The 20,224-nt window shown below is 53.2% G+C and overlaps 1 protein-coding gene across 8 annotated transcripts in view; it reads left to right on the forward strand.

The window, feature by feature from the left end:
- The window catches only part of HM13 (histocompatibility minor 13), a 39,688-nt gene that overhangs the window by 12,851 nt on the left and 6,613 nt on the right, over positions 1–20,224 (forward strand). For 5 of the 8 annotated variants that reach the window (XR_014832140.1, XR_002339841.2, XM_085003490.1 and 2 more), the window contains 8 exons: positions 982–1,064; positions 7,423–7,511; positions 9,091–9,176; positions 9,266–9,391; positions 10,142–10,199; positions 13,270–13,353; positions 17,049–17,085; positions 18,976–19,078. Coding sequence is in view for 4 of the 8 variants with exons in the window: in XM_085003490.1 (XP_084859616.1) it covers positions 982–1,064; positions 7,423–7,511; positions 9,091–9,176; positions 9,266–9,391; positions 10,142–10,199; positions 13,270–13,353; positions 17,049–17,085; positions 18,976–19,078 (666 nt within the window). In the remaining 4 variants the exon portion in view is untranslated. Of the gene's footprint in view, positions 1–981; positions 1,161–7,422; positions 7,512–9,025; positions 9,177–9,265; positions 9,392–10,141; positions 10,200–13,269; positions 13,354–17,048; positions 17,086–18,975; positions 19,079–20,224 lie in introns of all 8 variants that reach the window. The other 3 variants (XR_014832141.1, XM_085003491.1, XR_014832142.1) reach the window with 2 other exon arrangements.

Below are 20,224 nucleotides of genomic sequence, written 5' to 3' on the forward strand. Positions count from 1 at the left end.
CAGGGTGAGAATGTGGTACAGCAAGGCCACCATGGCCACCAGCACATAAAACGAGAAGGAGCGTAGCATGAGCCTCAGCTGAGAAGATGCACGGTGGTCGCCACACGGGCCATGAGAGGCCAAGGGGAGGGTATGGACCTTGAGCTTGCGAGGGCAGAGGGGAGTTGCTGAGGGGGTAGCAGGGGATCAAAGTGATCAGACAGGCTTGAAACAGATCTGAGAATAACCCTACCTGAGAGTGGCCAGTGACCCTGGGCCCCACACCGCAGCACATCACCACCTCCCAGTTAGAGCCTCCCAGTGACAAACTAGAAAATGGTGCAGGGACCCTGGAGCCATGCGGCACAGCCTTCCCAGAGTCCAGCATCGGTAGCACGTGACCACTGGCTTTAGAGCGCTGTGAGAGAATGTTTCTCAGGTTCACCTGACAGGCCCAGGACCAAGACACAGCTGTCAGGGCCTGCTGTCCAAACTTGCAGCATCACTGTGGGCGGGGCAGCCCGCAGGGCAGAGATGTGGAGAAAGTGAAGCCAGGCACAGATGACTCGTAACTGGCGTGCTCCGAGTCTTGGTGGCCACTCTAGGGGGCCCCCTAGATTTTTGAGCAGAGAGAAGGAAGCTTGGAAGAGTGTGTTCTGAGGTCAGGTGACTCCCTTGGGACTCTGAACTTCGGACTGCCCTCCCCCGTGATTCCCACGCAGGACCCCGGGCACACACATAATACTGCCTGTCTCCAAATAATGGAGCCACCGGGTGCAAACCTACAGGCTCCTCGGGAGGTGCCTCTGAGGGCTTGGGGTTCCTTCCCTCCTTCCCATTGCCGCACAACTAGAAGGCCCCTAGGACCATTTGTGAGCCTTCCTGACACTACTCCCCAGCTCCAGAGGGTGAGACCACCTCCAGAAGAAAAGCGGGGACTTTGGTTTCTTTGTAGCCACCGGCCCCCCTGACTTCCTATTTCTCTTTATATTTCTGCCTCAGATATTCTCCCAGGAGTACATCAACCTCTTGCTGTCCATGTATTTCTTCGTGCTGGGAATCCTGGCCCTGTCCCACACCATCAGGTCAGAAGGCATCTCTGCAACATTTGAAGCAGCTTTCTCAGGAGCCGGTGCAGGGTCTCGGAGGAGAACATGACCTTTGGCACCATTCAGAGCCAGGTTTGAATCCTGGCTGTACAACCCAAGGGAGTCTTTCCCCTCTCACACAGGGTGCCCTAGAACAGGAACCGTAGCTTCTCTGGGCCACAGTTTCTCTACCAGGAATGATAAGAGTGTCCAGTCGATGTTTCCCACCACAGTTGTTGGGAAGGTTATGTGAACAGTAGTGTCATGGTAGTTGTCACAGTCCTGAGATGAGGGGTGCCAGTGCCACCTGCAGGCATTGTCCCTGCTGCACCATGCACTAAGTTGGGCTTCTTGGAGAGTGAGGCAGGACCCAGAGACATAAGCAGTGCAGGCCTTGGAATTTGACTACCTGACTTTGAATCCAGACTCTGCCACTTAATAGCCCTGTGGCTTTAAGCAAGTTACTTAATCTCTCTGGCCTCAATTCCTCGCCTGAGTGTGAAGGAAAGCGGTATTTCCTTCCTTATAAGTCATGTGGAAAACTTTTAGCACAGTATCTGGCACACAGTGTGGTCATTAACTGTTAACCATTGGTATTATTAGTGTTATCTGTAGCGTTTAATCCTGTGTTTCCTTGAGAAACTGAAGCTCAGAGAGGTTAAGATACTTGCTAGGACCCCACAGCTGATAAGAAGCAGAGCCAAGATTCAAACCTAGGTCTTTGTGGCCACAGAGCCCATCCTCTTTCCATTGCTACCCTGCTCAGATGATCACATGCTGTGTCAGTTCCCTGGGGATAAAGGATCCAGGCCAGTGGGCCCTGGGTGGGGCTGCTTACCAGACAGGCTTTGTGCCCCCAGCCCACCCCTCGCTCTTTCCACCGGGCCCCTTGGGCCAAGAACAATGGAGGGAGGTGGCCAGTAGACCGGGAAAAGCTTCCAGAAGGCAAGAACACAACTTGAACTCCGCTCCAATGGGTAGGAAACCTGGAAGAGTGTAGGAGGGAGAGTCCCAGCTGCAGCTGGAAGGTCTGTGCACATTGGAGGTGCAGCCAGGAGCTTCCCAGGGCAGTCAGAGCGAGAGCAGGACCCACACGGAAGACGTTGAGAGCCAGGGCGAGTTTGGCCTCATTCCTCTGGGCAGGACACTGGGAGTCAAGAGCGTGGGCCCTGGAACCAAGGCCCGGCTCTGCTGGCTTGATAATTTGTGCAGGTTACTTGAGCTCTCTGAGCATGTTTCTCCACTATGAAGTGGAGGCAGGGCGTGTAGCTCCGTGGGGGAGCGTGGAAAGGATCTGGTGAGCCACGTCTGTGACGAGCACACCAAGAGTGCGTCTGGCCCAAGTTCACACAGCCAGGACTCCAGCCCTGGTCTGTTGACTGAGTTCAGTGATGTCTTCAGCTGCATCTACCCTTCACCCATGAGACCTTGTTCTAGCCACCCTGGGAGCATTCTGGTCCAGCTCCCGTCCTAATAAGTAGAAACCCAGAGAACCCAACTTGGACCCAGCAAGATAGGAGCAAACCTCTCCTTTCCTGCAGAGTCACTTCCCCTGCTGGTTAGGATCCCCCCAGTTCTAGCCCATCCCCCCCAGCATCTCCGAGACCCTTGAGGCCCGGCTCTCCCCACAGGCCAGCCCCCAGCCCAGAGTGAATATATTTTGAACCCAGGGTATTTTTGACCATGTGCTGAGGAGTTGACTATTTCATTTTGTATCAACAATTCTACAAGAGATCACCACCCAGCTGCCCAGGCAGGGTATTTTGAACCTGTGTCATTTTGACACCAGAGACCTTTTTTAATTTTTAGAACAGGAGTTTCCTATTGTAGTGCAGCAGAAACGAAGCCAACTAGAGTCCATGAGGATCTGGATTCAGTCCCTGGCCTTGCTTAGTGGGTCAAGGATCTAGCATTGCCATGAGCTGTGGTGTAGGTCGCAGACGCAGGTCAGATCCCGCTTTGCTGTGGCTGTGGTATGGGCCAGCAGGTACAGCTCCAATTCGACCCCTAGCCTGAGAACTTCCTCGGGTAAGGCCCTAAAAAGCAAAAATAATAATAATACTAATAATTTTTAGAACAGTAACTGAGGAACATTGACCGTATTTCTAATGGATTAGCTAATAAACAGTTGTCTTTTAACCAATTCATAATTTTTACTGATAGAAATTATCAACAGAAAGTAGAACCAAAGCAATTAAAACCTCACGTGCTAAAATTTGTAAGTGACTGAAAATTAACAGAAGAAACGTTTTCTTAGTAAAATTTAGAGCACACAGTTTGACCTGGGAAAATTAAACCTTATAAAAATAATGGATGGCCATAGGCATAGGGATACTCGCCATACGGGGTCAGAGGTCGCCTCTGAGAAAACTGATATGGACCAGAAACCAAGATGAAAGAAATCCTTACTGTAAAATTTACGTGGAAAGCAGCTGAGTCAGATGAAAATAATTTGAGCAGAAAAGGCAGAGGGCAGAATTTAATTATGCCATTCAGAGAGTCAATCCAAGAGTTAAGTGTACTTTTTTTAAATGAGTTTTCTTAAATGTTTTCTCAAAGAAGTCTACAGGGTTGTTAGAATTTCAACAAGTTGTCAATATCCACAGACTTAGAGTCAGCCCTTCCCCAGGCTCCAGGCAACAAGGTCTCAGGCTTCCAGACAGGAAATGGAGGCTCAGAGGGATTCACAGTTGGTAGGAGCAGAGTGAGCTTTTGAGCCCAGGTCTGTCTGACTCCACGGCCAGGTATTCTTTCGAGTTTGAGCAAAAGTGAAAGGGAAGAGAAAGCTGAAGGGGTTGGGGAAGGGGCGAGGCACCCTGTCCCAGTGAGCCAGTGGTCTCGGAAGATCAGCAGAAGAGAGGCCATAGCCGCCGAGCCCGGGGCCATGGGGCCCCACGGAGATCTCATGGAATTCCTTCCCCTTCCCCTAGCCAGCTCCAGCTTCCCTGGGACGAAACCGCAGCCTGGGATGTTTGCAGAAGGCAGGGCCGCAGCCTGCCTTCACCTTGCACGGTCACCAAGACTCAAGCCCGTGCCGATATCCTTCCTGCCAAGGGAACCTCAGCTTATTGTTATCACCTCCAAGCTCATTTCCCACCCAGCTGACCTTTATAGGGAAAGGTCCATAAGGCCAGAATCTGCCACCCAGGAGGGAGAGGCTGCACCACCAGGTTCACTGGCTCTTGCCTTACACCCCCAGGGAAGAAGGGTACCAGGATGTGGTTTCCCAACAGGAAGCAGTGACCTTTAGGTTTGACATGAGCCATCGAGGGCCGGAAAGAGTCTGCCACATTCAAGATGTTCAGTAAGCGTTTACCAACTGTCTCCCAGGCCCCAGGCTGGCATCAGTGGGGTGAAGGTGATGGGACAAGACCTCTGCCCTTAAGGCAGGCTCACATAGGCCAGGTTGCTTCACTCTTTCCTCCCGATAACAAAAACGTCAGTCTGGAGACTTGTTCCAGTTAAACTTACAAGGTGCCAAGTGTTCCTTTTTATCTTCTTAATATATGCTAAGGATATTGTTGGAGTGTTCCAAATGAGGAAACAGTTGCACAGAATAGTTAAGTGACTTTCCCAAGGTCACACAGCTCAGTGGCAGGGTCAGGATTTGAACCCAGGAAGCCTGGTACAGAGTCCATGCTCTTATCCACTGCACTTTGCTGGTTGAGCTCCTAAGGCAGTAGCCAGGCTGGAGTGAAGGGCTCAGTGCCTCAGGCCTTCTCTCCGCCTCTGCATACACCCTCTGGCTTTAGACTCCCTAAGTGATTCAGCAGACTAAGCTGAAGGTAGTTTCCAGGCTCGTCGATGCCAACTGCTGCCTCCCTCCTGCTCAGAGCCTATTTGTAGAAACCCACTCCCATCCAGTTCCATCCCTGTGCCCACCATGTCTCTCCATAATCACAAAGCCCTCTTGTCATTCATGCCACAGCCCTGCAGGCTAGAGGGGGTTGGCTCTTTGACACGTGGAGAAACAGACTCACAGATGGTTCTTCCTCCCAGCCCCAGGTCTGGTAGAGCTCACACTTTGTGGCCTTAACTGCCATACCCCGGGTAGTCCTGGGCCTGCCTCCAGGCTCCTGCAGCGGGGAGCACCTTTCTGGATTCTGCTACCTCAAATCCAGACTAACTACCATCTAAGCACCAGCGATGGTGAAAGCTCATGGTCCTTAGGACCCCTGTTGAGGGGCCAGTGCTGGGCTTACCTTCTCCCCACCTTCCCTCCCGTCTTCACAGCAGCCCTTTAAGTCAGGTGGTATTATCCCCACATACAGCTGAGGAGGCTGAGCCACTGAAAGGGCTCATCCAGGCGGGGCTCAGAGTCCCGGTTCTCTCTTCTTGCTTCGAAGGTGATCTAGAAAAGAAAGACTCTGCTCCCGGCCTGGCCAGGAAGTAGATCATGCTGAGTAGTCAGAACGAATGCTTCCAGAGAGGAGGCCAGGCCCATCCTGAGCAACAACAGAGGCCTGGAAGGAGTGAATGTGAGGTTGCTCCCACCCATGGGGCTGTGATTCATCTAACTGATCAGCTCCAGCTGTGTCTAAAAATCTCAGGCCTGACAAGTCATGGCGTCGGGTGACCATCAAGTCATCTGACTTCATGGGTTTGGCAGGGAGTCCAGGAATATGCCTTCTTTTCTTTTTTCCATATTTAATTCCTTTTATTTGGATCTACAAAGCTGACAGCAGGCTTATTATTCAGATAAAAGTAACAATAATTCAATTATACCATTCATGCTTTGGGTTGTCACTGTTTATATAATATTTAAGGAAACAGAATCACCCAGAAGGAATTGCCTCATGTCAACATAGCTCAGTTTCTGGGAAACTGATAATTAAAGGAAATAGTTAATCCCCTCAAGCAGAATACATTATACCTTATAGTCAGCTCGGGTTCGCTTTGGGTCTGCTAACTGCTAAAGAGAGGAGCGTGCTGGATTTTTATAAGGTTTAGCAAATGTAGTAACAGTTTAACAGGCGACCCATGAAAGAGCAATTGGATGGCTATTTTAGTGAAAAGTCCCTTTAACAACCTCAAAATGCAAAGGAACTGACAACACTGTAGCTTTGATTTGCCGCGTTTCACATGTTTGGATGGCATTCAGAATACAGAAACTAAAAAATTGGGACAGAATCTCTGGGAAATTGGGGCAAGGGATTACCTGTTCGATCCTAGAGTCAAAAGCAAAATTCATGCCTCCTCACCCATCCACCTCTACCACCAGCCCGGAAAGGGGGCTGCAGATCGCATTTCCCTCTGCGGGCCTGACCGTGTTTGGTGCATCCTCTGCTCTGTTTTGGCCCAGGCCAGGTCAGCTTCTTACGGCCGGGGAGGGAGCTGGCAGGAGGAAGTAGTTGACTAGGACCATCCGACTTCTGGCCACTGCCCTGCCAGCCGCCTAAGCGCTGTGGTGTGGGGCCCAGTCATCAGCTTTTGCCCTAGGCTCCTGGCTGGCACCTCTTCAGCTCTGCTGTCTGCCCAGTGGGTCTCCTGGAAGAGTGAGGATTTGCCCCAAGCAGGCTTGAGCCTGAATATGATTTTTTTTTTAATCAGTGTAGTTAATTTACAGTGTTGTGTCAGTTTCTGCTGTACAGCATAGTGATCCAGTCCATATTTATGTGTGTGTGTGTACATATATACATACATACACACACATTCTTTTTTTTTGGTTGTTTTTTTTTTTTTTGTCTTTTTGCTATTTCTTCGGCCGCTCGCGGCATATGGAGATTCCCAGGCTAGGGGTCTAATTGGAGCTGTAGCCACCGGCCTACACCAGAGCCACAGCAACATGGGATCCGAGCCGCGTCTGCAACCTACACCACAGCTCACGGCAACGCCAGATCGTTAACCCACTGAGCAAGGGCAGGGACCGAACCCGCAACCTTATGGTTCCTAGTCGGATTCGTTAACCACTGCGCCACGACGGGAACTCCTCTTTTTTTTTTACGTTTTTCTCACATGCATTCTCAACAAGGAACTCTCATACAGATGGTACCTCAACCAAACCTTGGAGTCCATTGCTTTCCTAAGAACTCTGCTTTATGTGGAAGTCTGCCTCTGCTTTGTGTTTCTTGAGTGTTAACTAAGAGGCAGTACAGAACCGCTAGGAGTCCAGAGACCTAGGTTGGAGCCTCAGCTCAGATAGTGACTCCCTGTGTGACCCTGGGCACTCACTTGCCCTCCGAGGGCCTCTGTTTCCACATCTGAATAGTGGGCACAGTAACACCTACCTGTCAGCTGTAAGGGTATTGGGAGATCACAGCTTGTAAATGGATGCCTGGGCGCTGGGGTGGAGGGTGTTCTGTGGTAGCCTGTAGGGGCTCTGTTTGCCAACCTGCAATTTTGTCTTTCCTTCCAGCCCCTTCATGAATAAGTTTTTTCCAGCTAACTTCCCAAATCGGCAGTACCAGCTGCTCTTCACGCAGGGCTCCGGGGAGAGCAAGGAAGGTCAGTGCTGCCTACTTTCCCCTGCCTCCGGGGCACCCTGGGCATCTTGCACCCCCTTCCCCGTTGTCTCCCAGTACAGTGAGTGATGGAGAGGGTGCGCCCTGGGTTCACATCCCAGCTCTGCGCTGGGTGCACACCTTTACCTCTCTGACCTTGGGGGGTTTGAGGGGTTTGGGGGTGGGGGTTCATCTGTGAAGTGAACATTATAATCTAGTCCCTCCCTTACGGGCATGTTGTTAGGACGGCGAGTGAGTAATGAGTGGAAAGCATTTGGCACACTGCCTGGCTCATAGTAAACACTCAGTAGACAGTTGGCTGTAGTGGCTCTTTTTATCTTGTCTATTTTTAGTGTGATTACATCCCTACCTAAGGGTTGAAAAAGAGGTTCCCTGGCTTTTAAAATAATGAAACCCACAGGGAATTGGAGAAAGTCTGGGGCATGGGGGTTAGTTAGGGTGTGGGTTCGACTGCTGTAGCAGGATTAGCAATGGCTTCGCCGCATGGACAGACTCTCTCATGTCAAAGTCTGAGCTTGTGAATGTCGTGCTTGTGGATGTGCCCGGCACACTCTGCCTTGTCCCTGGAGAGCAGCGATTTTATGATTCCTTTGTGCATCTCTAGGCTTCTGTGCCCAGCAGTGGTTGTTGAGTCTTCTCATCTGTGTTGTGCTCTGCGGAGCTCAAGGGGCCCTCGGCCCAGGACGGGGCACCGTCGTTCCACAGGCCCCCGCAAGGGAAGGAGAGGCAGCTGAGCCACGGGCCCGTTTAGCTACAGGGGAAGCTGGGAGTTGTGGTCGTGAGCCAGTTGGCCTCGTGTCCAGTTAAAAATCACCAGGGTGCTGTTGCCACAGAGAGAATAAAAACTGGGCCAACCAACAGTCTGCTACATTGTGGAATCAGAAAGGAAGGGCCGTGCTCTGTGACCCTGTGCGAGTTCACCGCCTCTCTGGGCTTCCTTATTAGGGCATTGGAGGTGATGGAGAAGGGCTCCAACATCAGCTGTCGGCCACAGGGCCCCCCACCTGAGCAGCCTCTGAGCCTCCCTCTCTCCCTCCACTGCTGGTGACTTAGGGCTGCCAGCAACCTTGATTCCTTTGGTGGCAGAGTAGGAAGATTCCTGGATGAACTGGGATCTTGCTTAGGACCAGAGCTCAGTGCAGCCGGCATTGATGGAGCACCTACTTCGTGCAGGCTCCGCGCTGAGCTCTATGTGCGGACCATCTCACTTGCACCCCACAGCTGTCCTGTCAGGGAGGTGCCATGGTCCCCTTTTACAGATGAGCAGACTGAAGCTCAGACAGGGAACTGCATGCCCTGAGGTCACCCAGCTGCAAGTGCAGAGCCTGTGCTTCCAGCACCACGGACCACCTCCCACAGACCCCATGCCAGGCCTGGGTTCTCCCTGGGCCTCCTTTTCCCCCTCTAGGAAGTTGGAGGGGCTGGGGGTGGCTCCAGTGAGCACCCCCAGCCTGTGGGCCTGTGACAGAGCCCACAGCCATGCCCTCCTCCGTCCAGGGGCTGACAGGTGGGAGGGGCAGCCCCGCCCCCGGGGAGTGGACTTACCCGGCCTCTCTGCCCAGAGATCATCAATTATGAGTTTGACACCAAGGACCTGGTGTGCCTGGGCCTGAGCAGCATCGTTGGTGTCTGGTACCTGCTGAGGAAGGTAAGAGGCCAGGGCTCGGGGCCCTGGGGGTGGAGGGGCGGGGGCAGGGCGGGGGCAGGGCGAGCTGATCTCACTCCCCGCTTTCCCAGCACTGGATTGCCAACAACCTCTTCGGCCTGGCCTTCTCCCTTAACGGGGTGGAGCTCCTGCACCTGAACAACGTCAGCACCGGCTGCATCCTGCTGGGTGGGCTCTTCATCTACGATGTCTTCTGGGTGAGTCAGGCAGGGAGGCAAAGGATGGCTGGCTGCCAGGCCCCCTGCCTTCTCCTGCCCTGTCTTCTGGCCCACACAGCGGTCATCTGATGCAGGGCAGCTGCGAGGCCCAGAAGGAAGATCCCGGAACAAGTCCTTGCTGAGAGCCCACCCTGTCCCAGTGCCCCCCAGTCCCCTCTTCTCTTCCTCAAGTGGCCCTGCCGGGGGCTTAGCCCACGGCTCCCAGCAATCAAGTTGAGCCTCAGAGAAGTTGAGGTGGGGGCGGTTAAGGCAGATGGGGACACTGAGGAGAAGGCGCTGATCCATGAGGACAGAGGCTGCTGCTGACAGTGTTCGCCATCTGTGCAGCAGCCCTGGGCTGAGGAACCTGCCACACACAGCCAAGAGGCACCCCTTCCTGGCCTCAGGCAGCCTCTTCTCCCCTTAAGTGGGTGGAGCTGGAGGACTTTATCTCCTGGGCGGGCACAGAACCCTGAACTAACATAGGTTGCCTGGCTGGGGCCATCAGAGGCCCTTTTCTGACTCTTTCAAATTGCCCCTTATTGCTGCCCAGAACCAGGAGCTGCATGAGGTGTCCATATGCCAGCATGGGTGGCCACTAACCTCAGCTTCCCATCTGCTCTGGAGCCCCCCTGCCCCTCTCCCGCCCACCTCAGGCATTAGCACATTGAGAAGCTCAGGGATGGCCATTCCTTCCCACCCTCCCTCCAGGTTCTCGCCTCCCTCCAGACTCCTCTCTTCTCCTTCTAGGTGTTTGGCACCAATGTGATGGTGACAGTGGCCAAGTCCTTTGAGGCACCAATAAAATGTAAGTGACCACCTCGCCACGGGGAGCCCATCTGCCCCCCCCACCCCCAGTGGCCCGGCCTGTCCCCTCGTGGTCGCTGTTCCAGTCGATGCCCTCCCTTAGCTCGTCCTCCAGGCACCCTATGTCTCCGGCCTGGTTTCCTTTTACTTTTTGATTTGGCAGCTGGGTTCCCAGTGCAGTGCGCTGTGGGATGGGCTGGAATGGGGACGAGCACAGAGAGGGCTGCCTAACACAGCCTGCGATGGGGCGGGCAGGGGCCTCCAAAGGAGAAGACCCCCACTCCAAGACCTAGAGCCCCCTTGCTGGGTCCCTTTAGCCCACAACTGTCAGGTGCTGTTGGCCCCATGCCTCTCACACTGCCCTGTTTTGTTCTTCAGTGTTTCCATTGTTTATAAACATTAAAAAGCCCACCTGCAAGCCTCTGTAAACAATAAGGAAGTGCCGTTACTTCATACTGTAGCACAGCCAGGGGTAGAGCATCTAGAGGTGGGTTTATGACCCTCAGTGGAGTCGCCAAGAGCCAAGGTCACCTCAGCCCTCCATCCCACCATTCTCAGCATGTCCACAGATAGGAAAGGGGAACTTTACATTTCTCTTTCATCAAAGAGGGATCTTTTTCCCCAGATTCTCTGTGCAGTCTCCCTCATGTTTTATTGGCCAGAATTGGGTCACAGGCCCAAGTCCAAACCATTCCTCAGTGTGGGATGGGAAAGCATGATGAGCCTGGAGTTTAAACCATAGACTAATCCAAGAATCACCTCCTGGGGCCACAAGACCCAAAAGAGCAGGATGGAATCGGTCAGGCCTGGTGGAAGGAAGAAGAGGGGATCGTGTCACAAAGACACTGCAGTGAGCAGCACACAAGGAACAGGGTGAAGTCAGCCCCGAGAGTCAGAAAATAGCCGTCCTCCTCGTGGCCTGGCTCCACTGCTGCACACACGTCTCTCCCTGGGCTGAGAGAGTCTCACAGCCACACGCTTAGATGCTGCTGTCCCAGCTCAGTGACCCGAGGAGAGCAGGTTTCTCCCAGCTTGGGCGTGGATAAGCCCGTGGGGCCTGGCTGGCCTGGCCTGTGAGCTAGACATTCCCCCTGAGAGTGACGGGTAGGCCCAGGCCACTGCCCTCTCCTGTGACTGGGGGCAGACTGTCTGAAGTGGCAGCCCCTTGGAACCAAGGGTGTAAGGTGAGGCTGGTTCTGCAGAGCCGGAGGACAGATTCTGGGCAAGCCAGAGCAGCAGCTGAGCCCCCCAGGCTGTGATGGATGGACCAGCCAAGGTGTCAGGAAAACTTTCCTGGGTCACGAAGGATGATTGCGTGTTTACTAAGCACGCAGGGGTAGTATGAGCATTTGAGAGAGTGAGTTCATGGGAGTTCCCATCAAGGCTCAGCAGTAACAAACTCAACTAGTATCCATGAAGACACGAGTTCAATCCCTGGCCTCACTCAGTGGGTTAAGGATCCGGCGTTGCCATGAGCTGCAGTGTAGGTCACAGATGAGGCTCAGATCCCACATTGCTGTAGCTGTGGCATAGGCTAGCATCTACAGCTTCGACTCAACTCCTAACCTGGAAACTTCCATATGCTATGGGTGCCATCCTAAAAAGACAGAGAGAGAAAGAGCTCAGCTTCAGTCAAGGGCTCAAGCAGGAGAATACATGAAGGGAGCAGAGAATTGGGGAGGGAGTGTGGCTGAGTTTGGGGGAACAGCAGGAGAGAGGCCAGATTTGGGAAAGCCAAGGATAGCATGTCAGGGAGCCCAGATGCTGCCCAGAAGGCAGGGGATTAGCCATTGGAAGGCTCCCAGCAGGGAAAGGACAGTCATACCTGGTTTCTGGTACTTGGAATTTGGTTCTCTGGCTTGGGGAGAAAACCTGTTGCCCTCTAGTGCTAGGGATGGTATAGCAGAGTGGCTGCCTGCACATGCGCTGAAGTCAGGAGACCTGGATTTGGATCCAGCTCTGACTCTTGCTAGCTGTGTGGCCTGAGGGAAGCTGGGCCCTGGTCTCCACCTCTGCTGCGCAGAGTTGAATGGTACCAGGATTGGGAGGACCGAATTAGGAGAGGTGTACATCACTGTGACTACATTCAAGGCAGGAAGACGTGGGCGGGGAAGGGCTTCTGTGCAGTTCTTTAGGGAAGTGCAAGCTTGCCCAGAAACCCCAGCATACCTCTGCTTACATGCCATTGGCCTGGCTAGGTCACGTGACCACCTGGCTGCCAGGCAAGTCAGGAATTCGGGGACCCGATTGTCCTGATTGTCTTAGCCTTACACCACATTGATCCATCACCCAGGAAGGCTGCCCCACCCAGAATCCAGCCTGGGTTGGTGACGAAGGCACAGTGTAGCAGTTAAGAATGTATTCACAAGTGTGAAGACTAAGGCACAGAGTGGTTAAGTAACCTGTGCAAAGTCAGCAGAGCCAGGATTCAGACCCACACAGTCTGACTCCGAAGCTCTCACGTGGCTGCTCTTCTGCTCCAAGGCCCTGTGGACAAAATCCAGTTACAACCGCCTCTTGCCATAACTGGACACAGAGGGAGGCACTCCTTCAATCTCTTTATCCAAATGAGGCTCCCAGCAGGGTTTCTGAGTCAGGGGCTTCCAGCAAGGAATTTGTAGGTACATGGCCGCTTTTCCCCCAGCAGATACAGAAAGAGCCTAGAGCCCAAACTCCCCCTGCTTCAGAACAAGGGCCACGGGCTGTCCATACCCCTGCTGTAGTGAGACGTCAGCACCGTGTGGGCTCTTTGATCTTTTATATCCCATGCTTTATGGTCAACCCCATTTAACCAAAAAGCTCTAGCTATAATAGGGCATTGGAGTGGTATGATACGTGAGTTACAGCTCAATAAAGGCATTAAGGCTTTGGCCTAGATGATCCTAGACTTCTCCCTGCTCTAACCGGATGGAAACATTGCCCCTCACCCATCAGCATCCTCTTGCCTCCGCATTCCCGTCCCCCAGCCCAGAAATGCAAGTGTGTGAGTTCCATAAGCCAGAGTTGGAGGGCCAGCAGTCAGAGTGAACCAGGCTCTCCCCAACTCCTCGCATCCCTGCCTCCCCCTACAGTGGTGTTTCCCCAGGATCTGCTGGAGAAGGGCCTGGAGGCAGACAACTTCGCCATGCTGGGACTCGGAGACATCGTCATTCCAGGTGACTCAGCTGGGGTGGGGGCCACAGTGCAAGGAGTGGAGGTGGACTCCCTGGAGGAGGAGGAGTCTGTGAAATGGGCTCACCCCCCTGGGAGAGGGAAGGAGAAAAAGAGGCCGGGAGACCCCCGACCCCCACCCGGACCAACCTGGGGTTTGGTGAAGGGGGTGCCCTCGGCACACACTGTGAAGTGCCGGTCCTGTGCCAGGCCCTGAGCGGGGCTCAGAGGGACCACAGTGAGCCAGGTGCCCTCTCAGAGCTTCTGGCTGGGTGAACAGATGCTACTCAGGAATTACAGAAGTGGAGTTCCCGTCGTGGCGCGGTGGTTAACAAATCCGACTGGGAACCATGAGGTTGCGGGTTCGGTCCCTGCCCTTGCTCAGTGGGTTAACGATCCGGCGTTGCCGTGAGCTGTGGTGTAGGTCACAGACGCTGCTCGGATCCCGTGTTGCTGTGGCTCTGGCGTAGGCCGGTGGCTACAGCTCCGATTGGACCCCTAGCCTGGGAACCTCCATATGCTGTGGGAGCGGCCCAAGAAATAGCAAAAAAAAAAAAAAAAAAGACAGAAGTAAATGTGTATGACAGACTGAAATACACTAAAAAAGCACATTCCCGTGACATCTTAAAGGAACCTGCCCCCCCACACACACTTTCAAGTACACACCCCTTCCCAGTGTTTGCAACTGACACAGATGTAGAACTGCCACAGTCCCCTTGGTCCTCCTCTCCCCAGTGCTGGGAGGGCTCCAGGGAGAGCACACACTGTGGTATGGACACAGGGCACCTTGGCTGTGGCTCCTGTGTCTGCAGTATTAGCTGAGGGACAGGCGGCACACACCTGTCGTCTCCCTGAGCTCGCCTTTGAGCTTATCGTCTGCCTGTGGGTGCTCGTCAGTGCACCTGCGCATAAACAGGTGCTCCCCGTGCCGGCCTGAGCACAGCATCCACCCTGGGGCCTGCAGGAGACCGTGGGCGAAGCTCAGCTGCCTCTCTGAGGGCAGCTGAAATGGCTGAGGCTTGGCTGCTTGTGTCTGCAAGATGGGGGCCTAGTGACAGGGGACAGAACATCCAAATGGCATACTTACTTCCCTAGTCCCAGAGGCTCTGAATCAGAGGGTTAGAAGCACCCCCGATGTCTGCTTAAAAGAGGAGGGTTTGGAACAAATTAAAAGTCAACTTATTTTGCAGTGTAGGAAGTTATAGCAGTTCTGCCAATAACCTGGGATGGGACCGGCACTTGTCATCATGCAAATACATGTGATGGTAAAGCAGAAGCTTTCTGCTGCTGCTGCTGCTGCTTTTACAAACTGTTTATTGAGTTAGAGTTCACATACTATACAATTGACCCGTTTAAGCTGCCCACTTCCAAGTTGAGCAGTCTTTTTCTCATACCAGTGAGGAAACTGAGGCTCAGAAGTGAAGGGGTTCACATAAATTCGCAGCCTAGGAGGCAACAAGGCCAGGCCTCAGACCAGCTCGGTCTGACCGCAAGTAAGATTATACAGTCAGAAATGCTTTGATGGCAGGAATAACAGCAGTATGATGATAATCACAGGGCTGTCATTCGCCGAGCACCTGTTGTTTGCCCAGCACTCTTCTCCATGTTTCGTGTACACTGTCTTTGCTGCTCCTAGCATCCCAGTGAGGTAGAGGGTATTTCTGTTTTACTGATGAGGAAACTGAGCTGTAGAGACTTGCCTAAGGCCTTGGGGCCAGCCGTGGGGCCATGGTCTTGAAGCCAGGTGTTCGTAGTCAGCAGTGCTGTGAGGCAGGGAAGCTTGCTCCCCTAGAGGCAGCTCCATCAGACTGAAGAAACAGTCCCATAAAGCTTTCAGCTCACCCTGCAGGGCGACATTCCTCCTGTGACAGGCACCCTCCAACGTACCCAGTGTCCTTGTTGGTCATAGTTCTGGGCTTGAGGCCTGCATATCTGCATCTCTCTTTATGCATTTAAAACTTTGTGCAGTCACAACTGTGTGAGTTACTGTACCCTTCTGGAGCCTCGGTGATGTCACTTTGAGGACCAGATGCAGTATGATGAGTAAAAGCTGTTTTTACCCCTGGATTAGTTGAAGAACAGTTGTAGAATTCAGCCACCAGGGGCCACTGAGTTCCTGGCTTAGTTTCCAGAAAGACATTTGTCTGCTCTCTCCACCCACCAGCTCCTACGCCCCATCTTCAGTGAGGACTCATTCATTTCCTCTTTGAAATTAATCACCTCGCCAGTCGCTTCTGATCAGCACAGGATGTTTTGTGTTTTGAGAGCCTGCTCCCAGCTAGATTGAGGTTCAGCCCTGCTCGGTCTGAGCCCAGAGACAAGTCAGAGAGACAGACACATGGATGTCACAGATAGATGGCTATGTGTGCCACACGCAGAGACCGGAACTCAGGTTTTTGGGGTGTCTGGGCTGGTTTCTGGGGTGTCTGGGCTGGGTTTCAAAGCGCAAATAGGAGTGAAATACCTGTGTGGCTTAGTAGGTTAGGGATCCAGCATTGCTATAGCTGTGGTCGCTTGGATTTGATCCCTGGCCCAGGAACTTCCTTCCATATGCTATGGCTAAGGCCGAAAAAGAAAACAAAACGCAAAGTATAAATAGGGGTGCAGTGAGTGGACAGAGGTCACCATCTTCTCCTGAGATCCTGCTGAACCTCCTCATGGTCGGCCTGCTCCTACTCATTGTCCCTCCAACTGAGCAGCCTCCACTGGGGTCTTTTTCAGAATCTATTCAGGAGTTTCCATGAACTCAGCGGACATGAACCTGGCTAGTATCCATGAGGACACAGGTTCAATCCCTGGCCTCACTCAGTGGGTTAAGAATCTGGTGTTGTCGTGAGCTGTGGTATAGGTCCCGGACGCAGCTTAGATCTCTCACTGCTGTGGCCGTGGCGTAGTCTAGCAGCTACAGCTCCGATTCAGTCCTTAGTCTGGGAACTTCATATGCAGCGGGTGTGGCCCTAAAAAGACAAAAAAAAAAAAAACCTGTTCAGGTTGTTTTCCCAGTAGACGCTTCCACTGTGTCCCCTCGCTCCCAGGATAAAGTCCCAACTCTCGTACCCTTGGGATCCTGCATGGCTGGTCCATCCCCAGCATCCCTTGGCCTGCAGCCTTGCTGGCTCCTTGACACTGCCACACCTCCTGAGCCCTCTTTCCTCAGGGCCTTTGCACATGCTGTTCCCTCTTCCTGGCAGGTGTCACTTGCTCGGAGAAGACCTCCTTCCTCCCCACGTCCCCCAGCCTGGGTCTCATCCCCTGCTGGACCTTCCAGGACATAGAAAGCGCCCTTTCACAGTTATAGCCCTGCATTGTTCTGTGTTCCATGTTCCCTCCGTGTCCCCCCCCCGCCACTCCTTGGCTGGGCTCTGAGAGCAGTGACTTTGCTTCCCCCTGTGTTGCCTACAGTGCCTGGTACTTAGGCACCCTATAAACGTTGGACTGGACGGACCCATTGTGACTGTGGTGCTGCAAGGTACCAGGTCGGTTTGGTCCGAAGCCAAAGCCATGCTCTGAAACCTTCAGATTGTTCCAGGTGGCCTGAGGGTAGAGAAACTGGATTTCCGCCGGCAGTGGAATAGCCATGTCCTTGATCCTCCGTATTTGTTCCCTGACTGAGAACAACCAGACTGGGGACCCAGTTGCGTATTAGTTCACTACCCTGCTCCTTCCCTGCCCCTGTCTCACCCTACCTTTCTCCCCACAGGAATCTTTATCGCCTTGCTGCTGCGTTTTGACATCAGGTAAGCTGCCTAGGACTCCTAACCCTCAGGTTCCACGAATGAGGGGCCTTCCCAGGGCAGGGAGGTTCTCTGGAGTTCTTCAGCATTCGGGAGCCCAAAGGAGGTAACTTGGGGACCAGACCCTCCACCCCTACAGCAGTGGGAAGAAATTCGGATTTTACCTGCATTTTGCATTTTGAGGTTCTAATTTTTCAAAGAGCCTGGCGGGGGTATGACTCACAGGCCAAGAGCTTTAAACCCAGAAGGTCCTGGTGGGACGCATAGGCTTTCTCACTTTGTGGCCCTGGGAAGTAACGGACCTTTCTGAGCTAAGGTTTCTCATCCTTAACATAGCGGTAAATAGCAGCTTTTACCTCGGGATGACAGAGATGTGGAAGGAGTGTGAGCACAAGCTGACCTCTGCGGCTCTCCGGGAAAGCCAGCTGCAGGCGCAGCCGTCATCTTTATCGCTTTTTATCAGCCTGGGGTCAGGTCACCATGTCCCAGCTGCTCTGGCTGTTCCCACCGTCTCCTTACTCAGACATTTTTCAGTCCACTGTAGAAAGTGAACACAAAGAAGAGGGAAGTGGGCCAACTTGAGCCATCACTTGAAACTCAGAAAAGGTCACACCAAGTTACAGCTGGACCTGCCACCAGTAGGTGGCGCTCAGTCTTCCCATTGGAGGGGTTACTGTATGTGCGCTTAATTTTGAGCTGGTTTATGATTTCTTCTTAATCTCGCTGTGCCCAGTAGTTACAGAAATAGTAAGAGTGTTGACAGTGGTGGTGAGAAATTCAGTGCCAGGATCACTGAAATCCAGTTGCGTGTGAAACTTAGCTTTTCCCCACTGGCCTAGATCTGATTTATTTGGGTAGTACCATTGTGGACCTCGCAAGCACTCAGCTGACAGACGCCGTTTGGAAGGGGCTTGGCCAGTTTTAAGTAGCAGCACATCTATGCCAGCCACTCTATTCCTGGCCTTTCAGAGGTGATACAAAGAGAAACCCACAAGAGTCTCTGGGCCATTTGCTATAGAGACACACAGTCAGCTGCCGGTACCCTCAGAGGGAGAATCTCATTCCCAACCTGGACTTGCAGGATAAGCAAGTCCTTCAGAGCTGGTTTTGGAATGTGTGCAACGTTCCCGAAGGGAGTCCATTGCACTCCAGGCTGCACAACAGCACAGCTCTCCGTGTACTGCAGCTCCAGGCTCAGAAGCACCCATTCGTCCCAAGTGCTGCTGGGCACGCACAGAGGTTCTGAGCTGCCCATGTAAAGGGCAGTCAGGTGATGGCAATGCCAGGTTGCATGTGGGTCAGCTCTTCTGAAGCTGGTTTTGGATGAACCGCCCAGTAAGCCACTGGCATTGTATCCATGTAGGCAGCATCTATTTAGTATTCACAACAGGTTACTGAACTGGCAGCTCCACTGCACTCACAAGTAACAGCTTTACAGTTTCGGTATCAGTGTTCCTTGACGCGCGATCCATCTGTATCAGACTCAAAATGCGGATTCCCAGACCTCTTAGATCTGATTCCCTGGACATTGGACCTAGAACTCTGTGTTATTTTGACATGCTTTCCAGGTGATTTTCTGTTGGCCTAAGCCTTACAGCCACTGTTCTAGGCTATAACATTTGACATACAACAGCCACCAGGGAGATGGCTCATGGTTTTCCCATTTTGCAGATGAGTAAACTGAGGCTGAGAGAAGAAAGGTGACTTGTCCAAAGACACTTAACTGGGCAGTACCAGAGTGCACGCCCACCTCCACACCCCCCCGCCCAGAGCTCTCAGCCACCCCGCTCCGCCTCCGGGTCTTCCTTGGCTCCTCTCCTCTGAAGGGGTGTTGCCGCTGCAGTGCCGCCATCTAACCCTCCTCTTTTCTCCCCGCGCCGGCCATCCCTGAAGCTTGAAGAAGAACACCCACACCTACTTCTACACCAGCTTTGCAGCCTACATCTTCGGCCTGGGCCTGACCATCTTCATCATGCATATCTTCAAGCACGCCCAGGTGAGCAGGACCCTCCCCGGTACGTCGGGACTGCCTTCAGTGCATGTGACAGGGACTGCTGTGTCACACATGCCAGCAGTCCAGGGTGCAGAGGAAAGCAAGCACGTCTGCTATCGTTTTGGCCTTTCACCAGTGGCTGTTGTGAGGTGACTGCACCGCTTCAGGCAGCACATGCACACCGGCGGTGAGAAGGAGGAGGAAGGCTGATCCCAGCCCTGCCTGTCGCCTCCATCAGGAGGGCGAGACTGTCCTCAGAGTCAGGCGTGGCCCCAGCTGTCATGCAGCTGAAAGAGAGGCCGTGGCTTCTCATAGTGGGGGCAGACAGAAGAATGAGATTGGGTGGGTTGGGTGTCTCAGTCCATTGCCTGTCCACGAGGTAAGTGGTAGGGTATCAGGGTCCCCTTCCACCACTCTTCAGGCAGGCCAGGTTCTGCCTCCTTCTCCCACCAAGATGGGGGCTGGGAGCTGTCAGTGTGGCTTGGAGAGGAGGAGGTAGGGAGGGGAGAGTGAGCAGACAGGACTTCCCACGTGCCAGGCAGGTTCTGCTCAGTAATTCACCGGATCCTGGGGAGAGATGAGGAAACTGGAGTTCAGGTGCTACTTGGCATGTATGTGGTGGAGCCAGGATTCAAACCTGTGTCATGTAAAGACCAAGCTGAGACTCTGAACCCCCCAGCCACGGCAAAGGCGGTGTGGAGTGGTGGCCAAGGGAACCCTCTGCTCCGCAGGTCTGCTCCTGCAGGGCTCCAGGCAGGTTGCTGAAGTTACACGCAGGATTCCTCATTGACTCATGAAAACAGAAAATGAGGATAAGTAATAGTAGCCACCTTGGGGTTGTGTGAGGGTGAAATAAGTTAGTATAAGCAAAGTGCCCAGAACCATGCCTGGCCCAGGTGGTATGCTGTTTCCCCTCCTCCTTCTCCCTCCCCAGGGCACCAGCCACAGAGGAGCCACCTTTGAAGTAATCACAAGAGCTGTTGACTAGTTATTCCGTTGCAGGCACGTGCAGATTTTGCTCATTAATGCATTCAGTCTTTACAATATTTTCATATCTACAATATCTGTGAAACTGATACTGATTTTTTACAAAAGACTCAAGGTCCTATGGCCCCATAGGTAGAGAAACCAAGAACCCATGGGGAAGCA

The sequence above is a fragment of the Sus scrofa genome, chromosome 17 (genome assembly GCF_054392235.1).
Source record: "Sus scrofa isolate SSC_HxYL_T2T_F1_AM1 chromosome 17, Sscrofa_HxYL_maternal_Yorkshire_Landrace_v2.0, whole genome shotgun sequence".
NCBI classification, from domain to species: domain Eukaryota; kingdom Metazoa; phylum Chordata; class Mammalia; order Artiodactyla; family Suidae; genus Sus; species Sus scrofa.